Source organism: Salmo trutta, chromosome 29 (genome assembly GCF_901001165.1).
Source record: "Salmo trutta chromosome 29, fSalTru1.1, whole genome shotgun sequence".
NCBI lineage: Eukaryota > Metazoa > Chordata > Actinopteri > Salmoniformes > Salmonidae > Salmo > Salmo trutta.
In genome coordinates this window covers 43,893,737-43,913,251 of record NC_042985.1, presented here as the reverse complement: position 1 = coordinate 43,913,251, position 19,515 = coordinate 43,893,737, and the positions used below count along the sequence as shown (strand labels likewise).

Sequence of the window (19,515 nt, the reverse complement as noted above, 5' to 3'; positions counted from 1 at the left end):
TCCTAACTTCGTTGCCGGAGAGGAAGTAAACTGCTCAGGGATTTCACCATGAGTCCAATAGTGACTTTGAAACAGTTCTAGTTTAATGGCTGTGATAGGAGAAAACTGAGGATGGCTCATAAACATTATAGTTACTCCACAATACTAACCTAAATGACAGAAAAGGAGGAAGTCGGTAGATTTCTTTCCCCCAAAACATCCTGTTTGCAATAAGGCACTAAAGTAAAACTGCAAAAAAAAATTATAATAAATGTACTTTGTCTTAAATACAAAGCATTATGTTTGGGTCAAATCCAACAACACATCACTGAGTACCATTCTTCATATTTTCAAGCATGGTGGTGGCTACTTCATGTTATGGGTATGCTTGTCATCGGCAAGGACTAAGGAATTTTTTGGGGGGGGGAAATCAAAGGAAGTAGAATAGAACTAAGCACAGACAAAATCCTAGAGGAAAAAACCTGGTTCAGTCTGCTTTCCAACAGACACTGGGAGACAATTTCCCCTTTCAGCAGGTCAGTAACCTAAAACACAAGGTCAAATATACACTGGAGTTGCTTACCAAGACAACATATAATGTTCCTGAGTGGCCTAGTTACAGTTTTGACCTAAATTGGCTTGAAAATCTATGGCAAGACTTGAAAATGATCAACAAGGAACTGTACATAGCTTGAAGAATTTAAAAAAGAGTCATGTGCAAATATTGTACAATCCAGACTTACCCAAAAAGACTCACAGCTGTAATCACTGCCAACGGTGATTCTAATATGTATTGACTCAGGGGTGTGTGTAACGTTCGTCGTGAGGAATGGAGCAAGGTGCAGCGGGTTGAGTGCTCATAATTCAACTTTTAATGTGAACACTTATAACCAAGAAAACGATGCACGCCGAAAAACAGTCTTGAAGGCAACATACAGCAATACAAGAACAACCTCCCACAAAACCCCCATGAAAACAAACTCCTAATTATAGGACCTTCAATCAGAAGCAACGATTACCAGCTGCTTCGAATTGAAGGTCCAACCCCAATAAACTAAACATAGAACTATAATAGAATAGACTAGATACTAACATAGAACAATACAAAAAACCCCGAAATACATAAACCAAACACCCCTCTACATACACATACAACCCGAACCATATAAAACAAATACCCCCTGCCACGTCCTGACCAAACTACAATAACAAAATAACCCCTATACTGATCAGGACGTGACAGTGTGAACACTTGTGTAAATTAGATATCTGTATTTCATTTTCAATACATTTACAAAAAAGTCTAAAAACAAATTTTCACTTTGTCATTATGGGGTATTGTGTGTAGATGAGTGAGAATTATTATTTTTTTAATCAATTTTAATTCAGGCTGTATGCAATAACATTTGGAATAAGTCGATGTGTATGACTATTTTCTTAATAAGGCACTGTAAGATATTTATGTTCTAGACACGTTTCATGGGAACGTTGCAAGAACATTTGTGTCCAAAGAAAAGTTCATCGCACATCCCATCTTATTGCATTTTCCAAGCCAACCAAGGTCCTGATTTGTGAACCCCTGATCTATCCATAGCTCCTTGTCTGTTGACAAGGTTAAGAATACTCACACACACAGTGCTTCTAACATAGTGTTTTCAACTTACATATTTGACATACAGTACTCAATTACATCATGCATGTTCATTAATACAGTAATTATACAGTCCTCACCTGGGATTTCAACTCACAACCTCTTCATTCACAGTACGCCGATCTTCCTCCTACGCCACCTTGTCCGGGTCAGGTATTGACTAGTCTGACTATTTTCAAAATTGATTTTATTTACTTATTTCAGCACTTGAAGGGCCTTCTGTGTAGTTGTCTAATGTTGGTGGAGAATATTAACCTGTTTTAATGATACTTCTGGATCACTATGATCAATGAAATATTTTCTTATACCTATCAAGTTGTTTCAGATCTAAACAAGTGCCTAGGGAGGAGGGTTAATGGTTTCTTCTGGACAGGGCCTAACTATACTGGCTCAGTAAGTACATACAGTTGAAGTCGGAAGTTCACATACATGGTAAATTAAATTGATTGGATATGATTTGGAAAGGCACACACCTTTCTAAATAAAGTCCCACCATTGACCATGCATGTCAGAGCAAAAACCAAGCCATGAGGTCGAAGGAATTTCCCTAAGAGCTCCGAGACAGGATTCTGTCGAGGCACAGATCTGTGGAAGGGTACCAAAACATTTCTGCAGCATTGAATGTCCCCAAGAACACAGTGGCCTCCATCGTTCTTAAATGGAAGATGTTTGGAACCACCAAGACTCTTCCTAGAGCTGGCCACCCCGCCAAACTGAGCATTCGAGGGAGAAGGACCTGTCATTGTAAATAAGAATTTGTTCTTAACTGACTTGCCTAGTTAAATAAAGGTTCAATTAAATAAAAATAAAAATGTATTGATAGTTCTTCAGTAACAAATAATAATTTCTACATAACAAACAGGAAAATTCAGCACCCTTTATATCAGTATTAAGCAGCTACATACTAACTATGAACCAGTTATTATTGCGTTCTTACTTGGTTGTTACCGTCTTGTTTCAATGTTGTTTCCAGATAGTTTTCAGGTTGTTACCCTCTTATTTCAACACTAAACTAAAGTTCTACCATAATGGTTATGGATTTCTCCTCTTTCATGCATTTCTGGAACTTTGGCTACCAGCTTTGTAATGCTTTTTCAGGTTTGATGTGGTGTTTCTGGACAAAGAGATCAATACTGCCTTTGCAGAATTTGCATTTGACAAACATTTATTCGATTAACTCAAATTATGGGAGCATTTGCACAGAGAAAAGGTTAAGCGGGGTAACAACACACTTTTGGAAACAGGATAGCCTACAGCAGTGGTTCCCAAACATTTTATAGTCCCATACCCCTTCAGGTATTCAACCTCCAGCTGCGTACTCCCTGTAGCACCAGGGTCAGCGAACTCTCAAATGTAGTTTTTTGCCATCATTGTAAGCCTGCCACACACACACTATACGATACATTTATTAAACATAAGAATGAGTGAGTTTTTGTCACAACCCAGCTCATGGGAAGTGACAAAGAGCTCTTATAGGACCAGGGAACAAATAATAATATAATAATAATAAATAATTGTGCTCTTTATTTAGCCATCTTACATATAAAACTTTATTTGTTCATCGAAAATTGTGAATAACTCGCCACAGGTTAATGAGAAGGGTGTGCTTAAAAGGATGCACATAATTCTGCAATGTTGGGTTGTATTGGAGAGAGTCTCAGTCTTAAATCATTTTTCACATACAGTCTGTGTCTGTATTTAGTTTTCATGCTAGTGAGGGCCGAGAATCCACTCTCACATCGGTACGTGGTTGCAAAGGGCATCAGTGTCTTAACAGTGCGATTTTCCAAGGCAGCATACTCTGGAGCAATGCCCAATCAAGAAATCTGACAGTGGCTTCTGATTAAATTAAATTTTCACAGAACTGCTTGTTGCAATTTCGATGAGGGTCTTTTGTTCAGATATCGGTAAGTGGACTGGAGGCAGGGCATGAAAAGGATAACGAATCCAGTTGTTTGTGTCATCCTTTTCGGGAAAGTACCTGAGTAATTGCACACCCAGCTCACTCAGGTGCTTCGCTATATCACATATGACATTGTCCGTAAGCTTGAGTTCATTTGCACAAAAAAATCATACGATGATGGAAATACCTGTGTGTTGTCCTTGTTAATGCAGACAGAGAAGAGCTCCAACTTCTTAAATCATAGCTTAAATTTTGTCCCGCACATTGAATATAGTTGCGGAGAGTCCCTGTAATCCTAGATTCAGATCATTCAGGCAAGAAAAAACATCACCCAGATAGGCCAGTCGTGTGAGAAACTCGTCATCATGCAAGCGGTCAGACAAGTGAAAATTATTGTCTGTAAAAAACTTTAAGCTCATCTCTCAATTAAAAAAAACTTGTCAATACTTTGCTCCTTGATAACCAGTGCACTTCTGTATGTTATAAAAGCGTTACATGGTCACTGCCCATATCATTGCATAGTGCAGAAAATACAAGAGTGTTCAGGGGCCTTGCTTTAACAAAGTTAACCATTCTCACTGTAGTGTCCAAAACGTCTTTCAAGCTGACAGGCATTCCCTTGGCAGCAAGAGCCTCTCGGTGGATGCTGCAGTGTACCCAAGAGGCATCGGGAGCAACTGCTTGCACGCATGTTACCACTCCACTATGTCTCCCTGTCATGGCTTTTGCGCCATCAGTGCAGATACCAACACATCTTGACCACCGAAGTCCATTTATGTCACAAAGCTGTCCCGTACTTAAAAAATATCCTCTCCTGTTGTCCTGGTTTCCAGTGTTGCAGAAGAGGATGTCTTCCTTAATTGACCTCCCATAAACGTAACAGACATATACCAGGAGCTGTGCCAGGCCCGCCATGTCTGTTGAATCATCCAGCTGTAATGCATAGAATTCACTGGCTTGCATGCGAAGTAGTAATTGTTGAAACAAAACATGCCAATTTGAAAAATAGGCCACGGGAGTTTTTTGAGCGAGAATTAAGACGACTTTCGAGTAGTAAGACATAGTATAAAAGCACTATTGGCCCAGCATCGTCTGGGTAAGGGCAGGGTCTGGCTGTGGTGTCTTTACTTGGCTCATCGGGCTCTAGCAACTCCTTGTAGCGGGCTTGGCGCCTGCAGGCTGACTTTCGCCGTCAGTTGAACAGTGTTTCCTCCGACACATTGGTGCACCTGGCTTCCGGGTTAAATGAGCATGTGTTAAGTATTGTTTGGCGGGTCATGTTTCAGAGGACGCATGACTCGACCTTTGCCTCTCCCGAGCACGTTGTGGAGAGGCAAAAATCACCAAAAAAGGGGGCATTTATTTATATATAAATATATATAAATAAAGTTAAAGTTGGAGATGGAACTCTGTGTTGTGTATTGTTTTGGTATAACTGGTGTCATCATTGCTTAAATGACAAATGTTAGAAAGTACAGACATGCTACTGCAAATATACACATTTCTGATATTCTGAGAATATGGCAACCATGTATTGGGTATGTTTCTGTATGGGTATGGCAACAAATTAGGAATGTTACAGATAGAAATGCAATGATGATAGTATATGTGATTCCTTATCAGAGACACATGTTTGTTCTACATGCCATACAGTGCATTCTGAAAGTTCTTAAGACTATTTGACTTTTTCCAAATTTTGTTACGTTGCAGCCTTATTCTAAAATGGCAGATTTTTTCCCCCTCATCAATCTACACACAATACCCCATAATGACAATTCAAAACCAGATTTTCAGATTGTTTTGTCAAAAAAAAAAGACATGAAATATCACATTTACATAAGTATTCAGACCCTTTACTCAGTACTTTGTTGAAGAACCTTTGGCAGCGATTACAACCTCGAGTCTTCTTGGGTATGACGCTACAAGCTTGGCACACCTGTATTTTGGGAATTTCTCCCATTTTTCTCTGCAGACCCTCTCAAGCTCTGTCAGGTTCAATGAGGAGTGTGCATAGCTATTTTCAGGTCTCTCCAGAGATGTTTGATCGGGAGCATTCCTGCGTTGTCTTGGTTGTGTGCCTGGGGTCGTTGTCCTGTTGGAAGGTGAACCATCACTCCAGTCTGAGGTCCTGAGTGCTCTGGAGCAGGTTTTCATCAACGATCTCTCTGTACTTTGCTCCGTTCATCTTTCCCTCGATCCAGTCCCTGCCGCCGATAAACATCGCCACAGTATGATGCGGCCACCACCATGCGAATCTTGTTTCTCATGCTCTGAGAGTCCTTTAGGGGGCTGTCATGTGCCTTTTACTGAGGAGTGGCTTCCGTCTGGCCACTCTACCATAAAGGCCTGATGGGTGGAGTGCTGCAGAGATGCTTTTCCTTCTGGAAGGTTCTCCCATCTCCCATCTCCACAGACAAACTCTGGAGCTCTGTCAGAGTAACCATCAGGTTCTTGGTCACCTCCCTGACCAAGGCCCTTCTCCCCCGATTGCTCAGTTTGGACGGTTGGCCAGCTCTAGGAAGAGTCTTGGTTGTTCCAATTTCTTCCATTTAAGAATGATGGAGGCCAATGTGTTTTTGGGACCTTCAATGATACAAAAGTGTTTTGGTACCCTTCCCCAGATCTGTGCCTCAACACAAGTCTCTGAGCTCTACGGACAATTCCTTCAACCTTGTGGCTTGGATTTTGCTCGGACATGCACTGTCAACTGTGGGACCTTATATTTTCCAAATCATGTCCAATCAGTTGAATTTACCACAGATGGACTCCAATCAAGTTATTTAAACATCTCAAGGATGATCAATGGAAACAGGATTGTAGGCCGTCATTGTAAATAAGAATTTGTTCTTACAGTGGGGGAAAAAAGTATTTGATCCCCTGCTGATTTTGTATGTTTGCCCACTGATAAAGAAAGGATCAGTCTATCATTTTAATGGTAGGTTTATTTGAACAGTGAGAGACAGAATAACAACAAAAATATTGAGAAAAACGCATGTCAAAAATGTTAAAAATTGATTTGCATTTTAATGAGGGAAATAAGTATTTGACCCCCTCTCAATCAGAAAGATTTCTGACTCCCAGGTGTCTTTTATACAGGTAACGAGCTGAGATTAGGAGCACACACTTAAAGGGAGTGCTCCTAAACGCAGCTTGTTACCTGTAAAAAAGACACCTGTCCACAGAAGCAATCAATCAGATTCCAAACTCTCCACCATGGCCAAGACCAAAGAGCTCTCCAAGGATGTCAGGGACAAGATTGTAGACCTACACAAGGCTGGAATGGGCTACAAGACCATCGCCAAGCAGCTTGGTGAGAAGGTGACAACATTTGGTGCAATTATTCGCAAATGGAAAAACACAAAAGAACTGTCAATATCCCTCGGGCTGGGGCTCCATGCAAGAACTCACCTCGTGGGGTTGCAATGATCATGAGAACGGTGAGGAATCAGCCCAGAACTACACGGGAGGATCTTGTCAATGATCTCAAGGCAGCTGGGACCATAGTCACCAAGAAAACAATTGGTAACATACTACGCCGTGAAGGACTGAAATACTGCAGTGCCCGCAAGGTCCCCCTGCTCAAGAATACATATACATGCCCGTCTGAAGTTTGCCAATGAACATCTGAATGATTCAGAGGACAACTGGTGAAAGTCTTGTGGTCAGATGAGACCAAAATGGAGCTCTTTGGCATCAACTCAACTCGCCGTGTTTGGAGGAGGAGGAATGCTGCCTATGACCCCAAGAACACTATCTCCACCGTCAAACATGGAGGTGGAAACATTATGCTTTGGGGGTGTTTTTCTGCTAAGGGGACAGGACAACTTCACTGCATCATTTGACGGGGCCATATACTGTCAAATCTTGGGTGAGAACCTCCTTCCCTCAGCCAGGGCATTGAAAATGGGTCGTGGATGGGTATTCCAGCATGACAATGACCCAAAACGCATGGCCAAGGCAACAAAGGAGTGGCTCAAGAAGAAGCACATTAAGGTCCTGGAGTGGCTTAGCCAGTCTCCAGACACAGCTGAAGGTTCGAGTTGCCAAACGTGAGCCTCGAAACCTTAATGACTTGGAGAAGATCTGCAAAGAGGAGTGGGACAAAATCCCACCTGAGATGTGTGCAAACCTGGTGGCCAACTACAAGAAACGTCTGACCTCTGTGATCGCCAAGGTTTTTGCCACCAAGTACTAAGTCATGTTTTGCAGAGGGGTCAAATACTTATTTCCCTCATTAAAATGCAAATCATTTTATAACATTTTTGACATGTGTTTTTCTGGATTTTTTTGTTGTTATTCTGTCTCTCACTGTTCAAATGAACCTACTATTAAAATTATAGACTGATCATTTCTTTGTCAGTGGGCAAACGTACAAAATCAGCAGGGGATCAAATACTTTTTTCCCCCACTGTAACTGACTTGCCTAGTTAAATAAAATCAATAAATAAATAAACGTACCTGAGATCAATTTCGAGTCTTATAGCGATGTGTTAGAATACTTATGTAAATAAGGTATTTCTGTTTTTCATTTTTAATGAATGTGCTACATTTCAAAAAAACTGTTTTCACTTTGCCGTTATGGGGTATTGTGTGTAGACTGATGAGAAAAAAATATTTAACACATTTCAGAATAAGGCTGTAACGTAACAAAATGTGGAAAAAGTCAAGGGGTCTGAATACTTTCCAAATACACTGTATGTGTAGAAAGTTCTCTTTGAGATGCTGAGCTATCTAGAACTCTACCACTTCCCATCTTTAAATGAGGAACTAATTTTAATTACGCTAAACAAAAATATAAATGCAACATGTAAAGTGTTGGTCCCGTGTTTCATGACCCGAAATAAAAGATCCCAGAAATATTCCATGCGCACAAAAAACATTTTTCTCTCAAATGTTGCGCATACATTGGTTTACATCCCTGTTAGTGAGCATTTCTCATTTACCAAGAGATAATCCATCCACCTGGCAGGTGTGGCATATCAAGAAGCTGATTAAACAGCATAATCATTACACAGGTGCATCTTATGCTGGAGACAATAAAAGGCCACTCTAAAATTTGCAGTTTTGTCACACAGCACAATGCCACATGACTTAAGTGTGCAATTGGCGTGCTGACTGCAGGAATGTCCACCAGAGCTGTTGCCAGAGAATTGAATGTTAATTTCTCTACCATAAGCTGCCTCCTACGTTATTTTAGAGAATTTGGCAGTACGTCCAACCGGCCTCACATCCGCAGATCACATGTATGGCGTTGTGTGGGCGAGTGTTTTGCTGATGTCAACGTTGTGAACAGAGTGCCCAACAGTGGGGTTATCGTATGGGCAGGCATAAGCTACGGACAACGAGCACAATGCATTTTATCAATGGCAATTTGAATGCACAGAGATACCGTGACGAGATCCTGAAGCCCATCGTCGTCCCATTCATCCACCACCATCACCTCATGTTGCAGCATGATAATGCACAGCCCCATGTTGCAAGGATCTGTACACAATTCCTGGAAGCTGAAAATGTCCTAGTTCTTCCATGGCCTGCATACTCACCAGACATGCACCCATTGAGCATGTTTGGGATGCTCTGGATCGATATCCAGCAACTTCGCACAGCCATTGAAGATGAGTGTGACAACGTTCCATAGGCCACAATCAACAGCCTGATCAACTCTATGTGATGGAGAAGTGTCCTGCTGCAGGAGGCAAATGGTTGTCATACCAGATGCTGACTGTTTTCGTGATACCTTTTTTTTAAAGGTATCTGTGACCAACCGATGCATATCTGTATTCCCAATCATGTGAAATCCATAGATTACTGCCTAATTTATTTATTTCAATTGACTGATTTCCTAATATGAACTGTAACTCAGTAAAATGAAATTGTTGCATGTTGCGTTTATATTTTTGTTCAGTATAGATAAATTAAGTGTGTTGTAACTGTTGCCAAATAATGACATTAACATAAAGTCTTGAACCCAGGCCACCAGCACAAATGACACACACTAACCTATGCCCCAATATGGGATATATCTAGGGAATATGCTTATTAGGCCAGTATAGTTAGGCCCTGTACTGAAGAAACCCTAACCTCTCCTCCCTAGGCACTTGTGTAGATCTGAAACAACTTGATAGGTGTAAGTATTAGGGTGAGTGCACTTTGAAGTAAATCTCAGCTCTATTAAAAGCACTCAAGAAAAACTTTTATTTATCACAGTGATTACTACACAACACTAAACAATACATTAATTGCACTATAATGGTGTCAAACAGTTCCCACAAACTGTTAGGGCCTACATAAAGCTGTCCCAACAGCAGTCCCAACATCTTACCACTGCTACACCTGGCTATCAGCCGAGTCTTGTCTGGCAGCGAAACAGTTCATTCAGCCTCATTTACTGCCTTTTAATTAAAAAAACATAGCTGATATGTCTGACTTGCTTAAACAAATTAGGTTTCTAATGACAATTGAGATGTACAAAGGGGACGAGGGGACGACAAGCAGATAAGAGGCAATCCGTAATTTCGATTAAGACATTAATGAGCGAGCAAGGACAGACGTAATCAATGTAACTTTTACCACCATAACTTTTGAAAAGTACAGTGACATATACTTCAGAACATCGGCCTTTCTTACAGTGTTCTCCCTGTACACCAAGTCAGAACCGTAGGATAAATAAAGGGGACATATAAGCAGACAATGAAAGCTCTTAGAATATTCGATAATTACATTTCTCTAAAACAGGTTATAGGCTACATGTGCACCACCAAGTCAGAACAGTAAGCAAAATTAAGAGGGGTAAATAGACCAAATTATTAGGGTGAGGCACATGGGCTACTAACATCTTACTACACAACATACACTTAGTATTACTTTCTTAGCTACAGTATACATATCTCCCTGGCATATTACATCATTTATGCAGCAGCATACAATGCATTTTTGGACTCACCTAGTTGTGCTGTGCTCACTTGAACAGGAAGGTGGCGCGGCGGTCCTTTGTGAGCAAATTTTGTCGTCAAAGTCTGGCATTCTCTGGATTTATGGTGCTTTCAAATCAACTGGGAACTCGGGTAAAAACAAGGTTGAATCATGATGACGTCATTGATCCTCAGGTCGTAGCTCTAGAAAGAGGCCGGATTTACAATTCCGAGTTGGATTACCGTTCAAAATGTATTTTCCCAGTTGGTGCTCGTTTATTCCAGACTTCCCAGTTGTCTTGAACTCACTGAAGTCAAGTTTTCCCAGTTCCGAGTTAACGGTTGTTTTGAACGCGACACAAATCATGCTTCATTGACAGCATGGCCAATATTTATCATTTTAAACTTGGAAAAGAGCCCCTTAATCCCAGATTTGGGACCACACACCCACTCCACTGAATAGCAGGCAAGTGATTGCTTTGTAATGCTTGCAGTTAGCCAATGTCACTGATTCCTTCCAAACCACTCATTGTTGAATTTTGCGATTTCCAACTTCTTGTGTAATGTTTATGTCCAGTGGCCGATAAGCACCGATACGTTTTATCTATAATTTCTATTCATTATTTCTCGTCATATGACAAGGATTAAAAAGGAATAGCCAGTAGATTGACGACTTGATTCATGATGATGACTGCTAGCTAAGATTTTTAAAGTATGATGTTGACATGATCAGTCCAATCAAAGCTACTGTACATATAACGTGATTTGACAATTTTATCTGTGGCTAATGACCTTGAGCTTTGGATGAGCACTTCTAATGTAACTCTATGGTAGCACCCAAGGGGCTAGAATTTTGTACCTCTACCCTTAGACTTGGCGGTGACATAGTGTCGCCATGAGTGACAGAACACTGAGCCAATCACGGCGTGACACTGTATTTTCTGCTGGCTTGCCCCACCACCACAGAAAGCACTGAGCTAGGCTGCATTTTGGAGCTGCCTTACTCAAGAAAACAAAAAAGAGACCATGTTTGTATGCGGCTTTATTTACTCAATGATACATTGTTTGAAAACTGATATGTGACACGTTTTAATGGCAAAATAAAATGCAAAACAGGCAAGCCCCCAAATTTGTTTAAAAAAAATTGGTTTTCAAAACAAGGTTTTCAAAACTGTTCAGGAGTATCATTAAAACAGGTTAATTTGCCCCACCAACCTTAGACAACGATATAGAAAGTCCTTAAATTGTGGAAATAAGTCAATCAAATCAATAATTGACACAGACATGGTGGTGTAGGAGGAAAATGCTGTAAACCAAGAGGTTATCAGTTCAAATCCCAGGTGAGAACATGTTGAATAATAATTACTATATTAATGAACATGCACAATGTTGTCAAAGTGTGTCAAATATGTACATTTAAAACACTGTGTGTATGAGTATCCCTGAACTTGCCAACAGACAAAAACAGCTGTGATTGGATCAGTGGTTCATCAATTAGGGGCTTGGCAACAGTAACAAGGCGTGATGTTGAATGAAATAAAAAATAGTGGGGTCGGGTGCTTCTTTGGGACCTTCAAGCTACGTCCTGACAACTGATACACAGAAATGTTCTTGCAACGTTCCCATGAAATGTGTCTAGAACATTAATATCTTACATTCTGAGAACATGGCAACCATGTTCAGTGTATGTTTGATGTGACGGTAACAAGGCATGATGTTCAATGAAAAAAAACGTTTTTGGGGGGGAGAATGCTTCTTTGGGACCTTATGGCGATGTCCTGACAACTGACACTCAAATGTTCTTGCAACGTTCCCATGAAACGTGTGTAGAACATGAATAACATTAACAACCATATTCTGTGTATGTTTGGTGGGATGTTGATGGAATATTCTCCTAACCCTTAGAAAACTGGACACAGGAATGTTCTTTCAACGTTCTCATGAAACATGTCCAGAAAATGTATATCTAATATTGTGAGAAAATGGCAACCAATGTCCTGTGTATGTTTGGTGGGACGTTGATGGAATATTCTCGTAACCCTCAGAAAACTGGACACATGAATGTTCTTGCCACGTCCCATAAAACGCATCTAGAACATTAATGTTGTACAATATATTCTGTGAACATTGTAACCATGTTCTAGATAAGTTCTGCTTGACATTAACTTTAACACCAAAACATGCTAAAAATGTTCTCAGAAGGTTTTTGCTAATATAGATACAATGTTCCCCTAACTAACGGAAAACTGGACACTTAAACATTAGAGGGAACATTAAATTGTTAGCTGAGTATATCTTGGCCGAAGCTTTTGATACAGTAGACCATTCCATTCTTGTGGGCTGGCTAAGGAATATTGGTGTCTCTGAGGGGTCTTCGGCCAGGTTTGCTAACTACCTAGGACATTATAGTTAGCAAACCCTAGGACATTATGTTATACAATACATGCATGTTTTGTTCAATCAAGTTCATATTTATATCAAAAACCAGCTTTTTACATTAGCATGTGACGTTCAGAACTAGCATACCCCCGCAAACTTCCGGTGAATTTACTAAATTACTCACGATAAACGTTCACAAAAAACATAACAATTATTTTAAGAATTATAGATACAGAACTCCTCTATGCACTCGCTATGTCCGATTTTAAAATAGCTTTTCGGTGAAAGCACATTTTGCAATATTCTAAGTAGATAGCCCGGCATCACAGGGCTAGCTATTTAGACACCCACCAAGTTTAGCCCTCACCAAAGTCAGATTTACTATAAGAAAAATGTTATTACCTTTGCTGTTCTTCATCAGAATGCACTCCCAGGCCTTCTACTTCAATAACAAATGTTGGTTTGGTTCAAAATAATCCATAGTTATGTTCAAATATCCTCTGTTTTGTTCGTGCGTTCAGACACTATCCGAATGGTAAAGAAGGGTGACGCGCACGACGCATTTCGTGACAAAAAAATTCTAAATATTCCATTACCGTACTTCGAAGCATGTCAACCGCTGTTTAAAATCAATTTTTATGCCATTTTTCTCGTAAAAAAGCGATAATATTCCGACCGGGAAAGCGTGTTTAGGTTCAAAGAGAGAGAAAATAAAAACATGGGGTCGACTCGTGCACGCGCCTCCGTCCCATTGTCCTCTGATAGAGCACTTACCAAAAGCGCTAATGTTTTTCAGCCAGTGGCTGGAATTACATCATTCAGCTTTTTCCCGCCTTCTGAGAGCCTATGGGAGCCGTAGGAGGTGTCACGTTACAGCAAAGATCCTCAGTTTTCATTAAAGAAAGCCAAGAAGAACAAGAACTTGTCAGACAGGTCACTTCCTGTAAGGAATCTTCTCAGGTTTTTGCCTGCCATATGAGTTCTTTTATACTCACAGACACCATTCAAACAGTTTTAGAAACTTTAGGGTGTTTTCTACCCAAAGCCAATAATTATATGCATATTCTAGTTTCTGGGCAGTAGTAATAACCAGATTAAATCGGGTACGTTTTTTATCCGGCCGTGCAAATACTGTCCCCTACCCCCAACAGGTTAACCTTGTTCTCAACACCTCCAAAACAAAGGTCATGTGGTTTGGTAAGAAGAATGCCCCTCTCCCCACAGGTGTGATTACTACCTCTGAGGGTTTAGAGCTTGAGGTAGTCACCTCATACAAGTACTTGGGAGTATGGCTAGACGGTACACTGTCCTTCTCTCAGCACATATCAAAGCAGGTGGCTAAAGTTAAATCTAGACTTGGTTTCCTCTATCGTAATCGCTCCTCTTTCACCCCAGCTGCCAAACTAACCCTGACCATGCTACCCATGCTAGATTACAGAGAGATAATTTATAGATCAGCAGGTAAGGGTGCTCTCGAGCGGCTAGATGTTCTTTACCATTCGGCCATCAGATTTGCCACCAATGCTCCTTATAGGACACATTGCTGCACTCTATACTCCTCTGTAAACTGGTCATCACTGTATACCCGTCGCAAGACCCACTGGTTGATGCTTATTTATAAAACCCTCTTAGGCCTCATTCCCCCCTATCTGAGATATCTACTGCAGCCCTCATCCTCCACATACAACACCCGTTCTGCCAGTCACATTCTGTTAAAGGTCCCCAAAGCACACACATCCCTGGGTCGCTCTTCTTTTCAGTTGGCTGCAGGTAGCGACTGGAACGAGCTGCAACAAACACTCAAACTGGACAGTTTTATCTCAATCTCTTCATTCAAAGACTCAATCATGGACACTCTTACTGACATTTGTGACTGTTTTGCGTGATGTATTGTTGTCTCTACCTTCTTGCCATTTGTGCTGTTGTCTGTGCCCAATAATGTTTGTAACATGTTTTGTGCTGCTACCATGTTGTGTTGCTACCATGTTGTTGTCATGTTCTGTTGCTACTATGATGTGTTGTCATGTGTTGCTGCCTTGCTATGTTGTTGTCTTAGGTCTCTCTTTATGTAGTGTTGTCTCTCTTGTCGTGATGTGTGTTTTGTCCTATATTTATAATGTTCTTTTTGAATTTTGTTATTTCTTTTTTTAATCCCAGCCCCTGTCCCCGCAGGAGGTATTTTGCCTTTTGGTAGGCCGTCATTGTAAATTAGAATTTGTTCTTAAATGACTTGCCTAGTTAAATAAAGGTTAAATAAAATTATATTCCTCAGTGCTCGTAGTAGGGTGAAGTTTCCCCTAGATGCTGATCTTAGATCAGTTTTGCATTTAGCCCTCTCAAGGTTAAGGTTAGGATGGTGGAGGGAAGCTGATTCTAGATCTGTACATAGACTTTACCCCAGGGCCTCTCAAGTGGCCAAGTGCAATATATGGGTTGTATGAAATATAGTATTCAATATCATCGCTCCTTGATTATACAATGCAGTGCCTATGATATTGATAGACATACATGTGATCTACATTCCTAGGGTCATCCTCCAAGGCCTCCAAAAACATACATTTCCAAGCAACCAGTAGGAGTGGTCAGACCAGGGTGAGTAGAGGGTGCAAAGCATCTGGGCCAGTTTTCACAAAGCGTCTCAGAGTAGGAATTATTGATCTAGGGTCAGGTCCCTACTCTCCATACATTTTTTCATTATGATTTAAAATACAAAACTGATCCTAGATCAGCACTATTGTGAGACGCTTTGTGAACACTGGCCAGGGCCCGGTTTCACAAAAGCATGTTAAGGCTACGTTCATCGTTTGAATCTCCGTAGGAGCATTGTTAGATCTCCAAGCTGTTTCTCAAAACCATCGTTACTAAAGTTGCTTTTGAAAACATTTGTTATTTAATGGCTGCCTCAGACCACTTTTGGAACAGCTTAGTAAGTCGTTAGATCCTTTTTTGCCCTTCCGCGTCACTTTATACACAGAAGATCTCCGCTAAACACAAAATCTTTGTCTTTCTGTGACCTCCAATAACTTCAGAACGAATATGACAGTGACTACAAATACGAAGTGGCCCATTTCTTTGCATAACAAGCGAAAGATATAAAGACGGTTCAAGTGAAAACCGAGATGACTGTATTAAAAGATACATCCAATAGACCTATATTTTCAAATGATATTGAAATCAATTTCATGTTAATTCAATGTAGTTTTATTTTGCTATTTGTATGCTACTGTCTGTAATTTTTGCCTCAATATATTTCATGATGAAATTGTGCCAAATCTTGATTTAGTGCATTATTATAGGGTAAGCATTAGAATAAGCCACCTCAATATTCGTAGCCATAGGGGATAATATCTCTCTAGGAGCTGATCCGTTGGCAGTGTTGTGGAATACTTCTAATGTTAAGGTAAGATTGGAAAGGGAGAACGCTGATCGGAGAACACTGCTTCCTTTCTTTCGATCCTATCGGTATCGACACAGGACTCAACGGCACACAAATATTCTCTCTGTGTGTTAAAACACTCGTAAATCTATGTTCCATCGCTATCGGGAAACCGGGCCCTGGGCATTATATCGCTGCTGACTGAAGTTCATAGCGTTATTCTAAATTGACTAACACCAAAACCAGTGTTTCTCACAGCACTTCTAATGGTTTGTTCCATTCTGCGTGTAGCTCCAGTCTGCCGAGTTCACCCAATCTGACAGTGACAAAGGAGGACCAGGTAAGGCCTGGTGGTTCAATATGATTGCTTGACTTCCTATACTGTAACAATATCAGAACCCAACCAGTCATACAGATGTCGGATCTTAGTATGACCCACCTAGTCACAGGAGGAAAATAATCCTGCAGAAGGAGAATTTGAATGAATATTTAGAATCGCCGCCAGGGAGCAGCTGGAAGCGGTTTTTGTAGGCTAAACAATAACTTAGACTACAAGTCCACTGGGAGTCCATTCAAGTAGTGTGGTGGAATTATTGTAATCAAAAGGAGAGACTTTTAGATTTCTTCAAAACAATCAAACTTTATTATTTAATTACTGCAGTAATGGAGCTGGTCGGTAATCACCCCTGGAGGTGATCACTGAGAACTCAACGAGCTGGTTTGAGCCACAGCATCCTCCTTCAGTCTACATGACACACAACAGATGGATGGAATGGGTCACAAGCTTAAGATTTGTATGAAAGATACTTATAATTCACAGCAGACAGTATCTCCTGTAAAATCAGTTCTCATTGTGTAGAGACCAGTGCCTGGCCCCCAAACTCCATACTGGAGCCATCTCTCCCTGGTACCGTATAGAACAGAAACATTAACTCATGCTCTGGAATGCGGTATCCCCAAAGACATCGTAAATCTCCTGTCAGGGTTATCTCCCAGAGGCCCACTTTCAGTTCACACAGACACAATAGAGTTATAAGAACCCTCTATTATGTTGCATAAAGTAAAAGTATTATAACAATCTTGTAATTTCCACCATAGTAGCCTATGTAGGCTAGATGCAGGCTACAGCACGTCTCATGAATTCTAATGTGGATTATAATAAATTGACATATTTGTAGGGGGTAGATGTATTTTTAATAAAGGGAAATCAGATTTTTTGGGATCAATTGTTATATTATATATTCATGGCAATCAATAGGCAGAATAAATTGTTGGTTGCCTCAGTGCCTGTGTACAGTTACAGCCGCTGGCACACATATGCCAGAGTCGGCATGGGTTTGAATCTGGCCCACTGCCCTTTACATTTTTGGAGGAACTAGTACTTTTCTAGTTACTCACTGCAGGCTTTACTTGTACTCAAGTAATTTATGAAGGAAGTTACTTACTTTTAACTCAATTACATTTTACCAAATCACTTCAGTTACATAGATTTATATTATTATATCGTCGCTGTCGGATGAAAACCTTGTAACTCCAAATTTGTTGATTTTCATATTTTTACATGAATTGGTGTGATTGGTTCCCCTTTACGTCTGTATGAACGTTTCACGACCCCTTGACAAATTAAATGTATGTAATATAGCTTTTCATCAAAATTCTTAAGTTCATTGGCTCTCAAAGTTGTCCGTCAAATCCCGTATCTCCACCACAGCTCTTGAAGTGAAGCGCAGGTCTTCACTCTTAAGGTTATTTTTGATACTCCTGAGGATATTTTTGATCGTAGGTTCAGAGGTAAGTTGCACTTTAATTACCTTCTGCCTTTGTAATATTATATGTTTCTCAGATATAATTCGGCTGTTGAAATTGTGTTTTGAGGGCGAGTGCAAATCAAATGGCTAGGTACTGTAACTAACTAGCTAGCTAGTTTGCTTTGGCTAACCCAGAATCTAACTAAATTGAATCTCCTGTTTTTAGCTCCCCATATGATCTCTGCTTGTTGGCTAACTGGCCACCTTGTCATTGGCATAAAGAGTGAACATATTAATCAGATGTGTGTGGCAATAGCTAACTAGCTATCACATTAGGTTGCCACTAGATAAGCTGTCTAAGCTAGCTGCAGTGTCAACCATGCAGCTAGTTAACGTTAGCTAGATCATCCGGTCAGCACAGCATCCTCTCTCTCTCTCTCTCTCTGTCATTCCGTTTTTATGACAGGGCCTATAAGCACATCTGTCAGTGTATCATCTCAGTAAGCTTTTTGTGCCATATACTAGGAATACATGTGTTTTTTTAATATACAGTTAGTAGCGGCACAACCGAGGGGGAGGTAAATGGGCCAGCCAATAAAAGAAAAGACCCTTCAAAGTGGAAAGGAGAGGTTAAGATGAAAGGAGGATGGAGGGTAAATCCTTACTTGGCAGGAAAAAGATGATTGAGTTGACTATGGCAATTGATTATTTACAGTATTACTTACATGAATACCTACCTTGATGTTTAATTCCATGCTAAAATGTGTCTGATTTGCATACTAGTAACATGATTGATAGTGACATTGACAGTGGTGTAAAGTACTTAAGTAAAAATACTTTAAAGTACAGTTTTTTGGGGTATCTGTACATTACTATTTATATTTTTGATTACTTTTACTCCACTACATTCCTAAAGAAAATAATTTACTTTTTACTCCATACATTTTCCCTGAGACCCAAAAGTACTTGTTACATTTTGAATGCATAGCAGGAGAGGAACATTTTCCAATTCACACATTTATCAAGAGAACATCCCTGGTCAACCCTACTTCCTCTGATCTGGCAGACTCACTAAATACTAATGCTTTGTTTGTAAATGATGTCTGTGTTGGAGTGTGCCCCTGGCTATTAGTAAATTTAAAACAAGAAAACCGTGCTGTCTGGTTTTCTTAATATAAGGAATGTGAAATGATTTATACTTTTACTTCTACTTTTGATACTTAAGTGTATTTTAAACAAAATACTTTTAGACTTTTACTCAAGTAGTATTTTACTGGTGACTTTCACTTTTACTTGAGTCATTTTATATCAAGGTATCTTTACCTTTACCCTAGTATTTCGATATTGATTCTTGTTTGACTGTTGCAACACATACCTGATCCTCCTTTATTTCATTCTGAGTGAAAAATGAAACATCACACTTGGTGTAAATCTTTTTAGTAGTCAATCACCATCACATGTATTTGAAATTATATTGTGAAATACATTTTCAGTAATGCTATTGAAATTATAAAATGATTCCAATGTCTCGTACCATTGACCTTTTTATGAAATTGAGCACATTGATA

At 40.0% G+C, this 19,515-nt stretch overlaps 1 protein-coding gene across 4 annotated transcripts in view; it reads left to right on the top strand.

The window, feature by feature from the left end:
- Window positions 1–19,515, top strand: part of LOC115167669 (dematin) — an 82,269-nt gene that overhangs the window by 54,693 nt on the left and 8,061 nt on the right. For 3 of the 4 annotated variants that reach the window (XM_029722293.1, XM_029722296.1, XM_029722295.1), the window contains 3 exons: window positions 1,745–1,783; window positions 15,351–15,415; window positions 16,491–16,539. In XM_029722293.1, the coding sequence (XP_029578153.1) occupies window positions 1,745–1,783; window positions 15,351–15,415; window positions 16,491–16,539 (153 nt within the window). The remainder of the gene's footprint in view (window positions 1–1,744; window positions 1,784–15,350; window positions 15,416–16,490; window positions 16,540–19,515) is intronic. The other variant, XM_029722294.1, reaches the window with a different exon arrangement.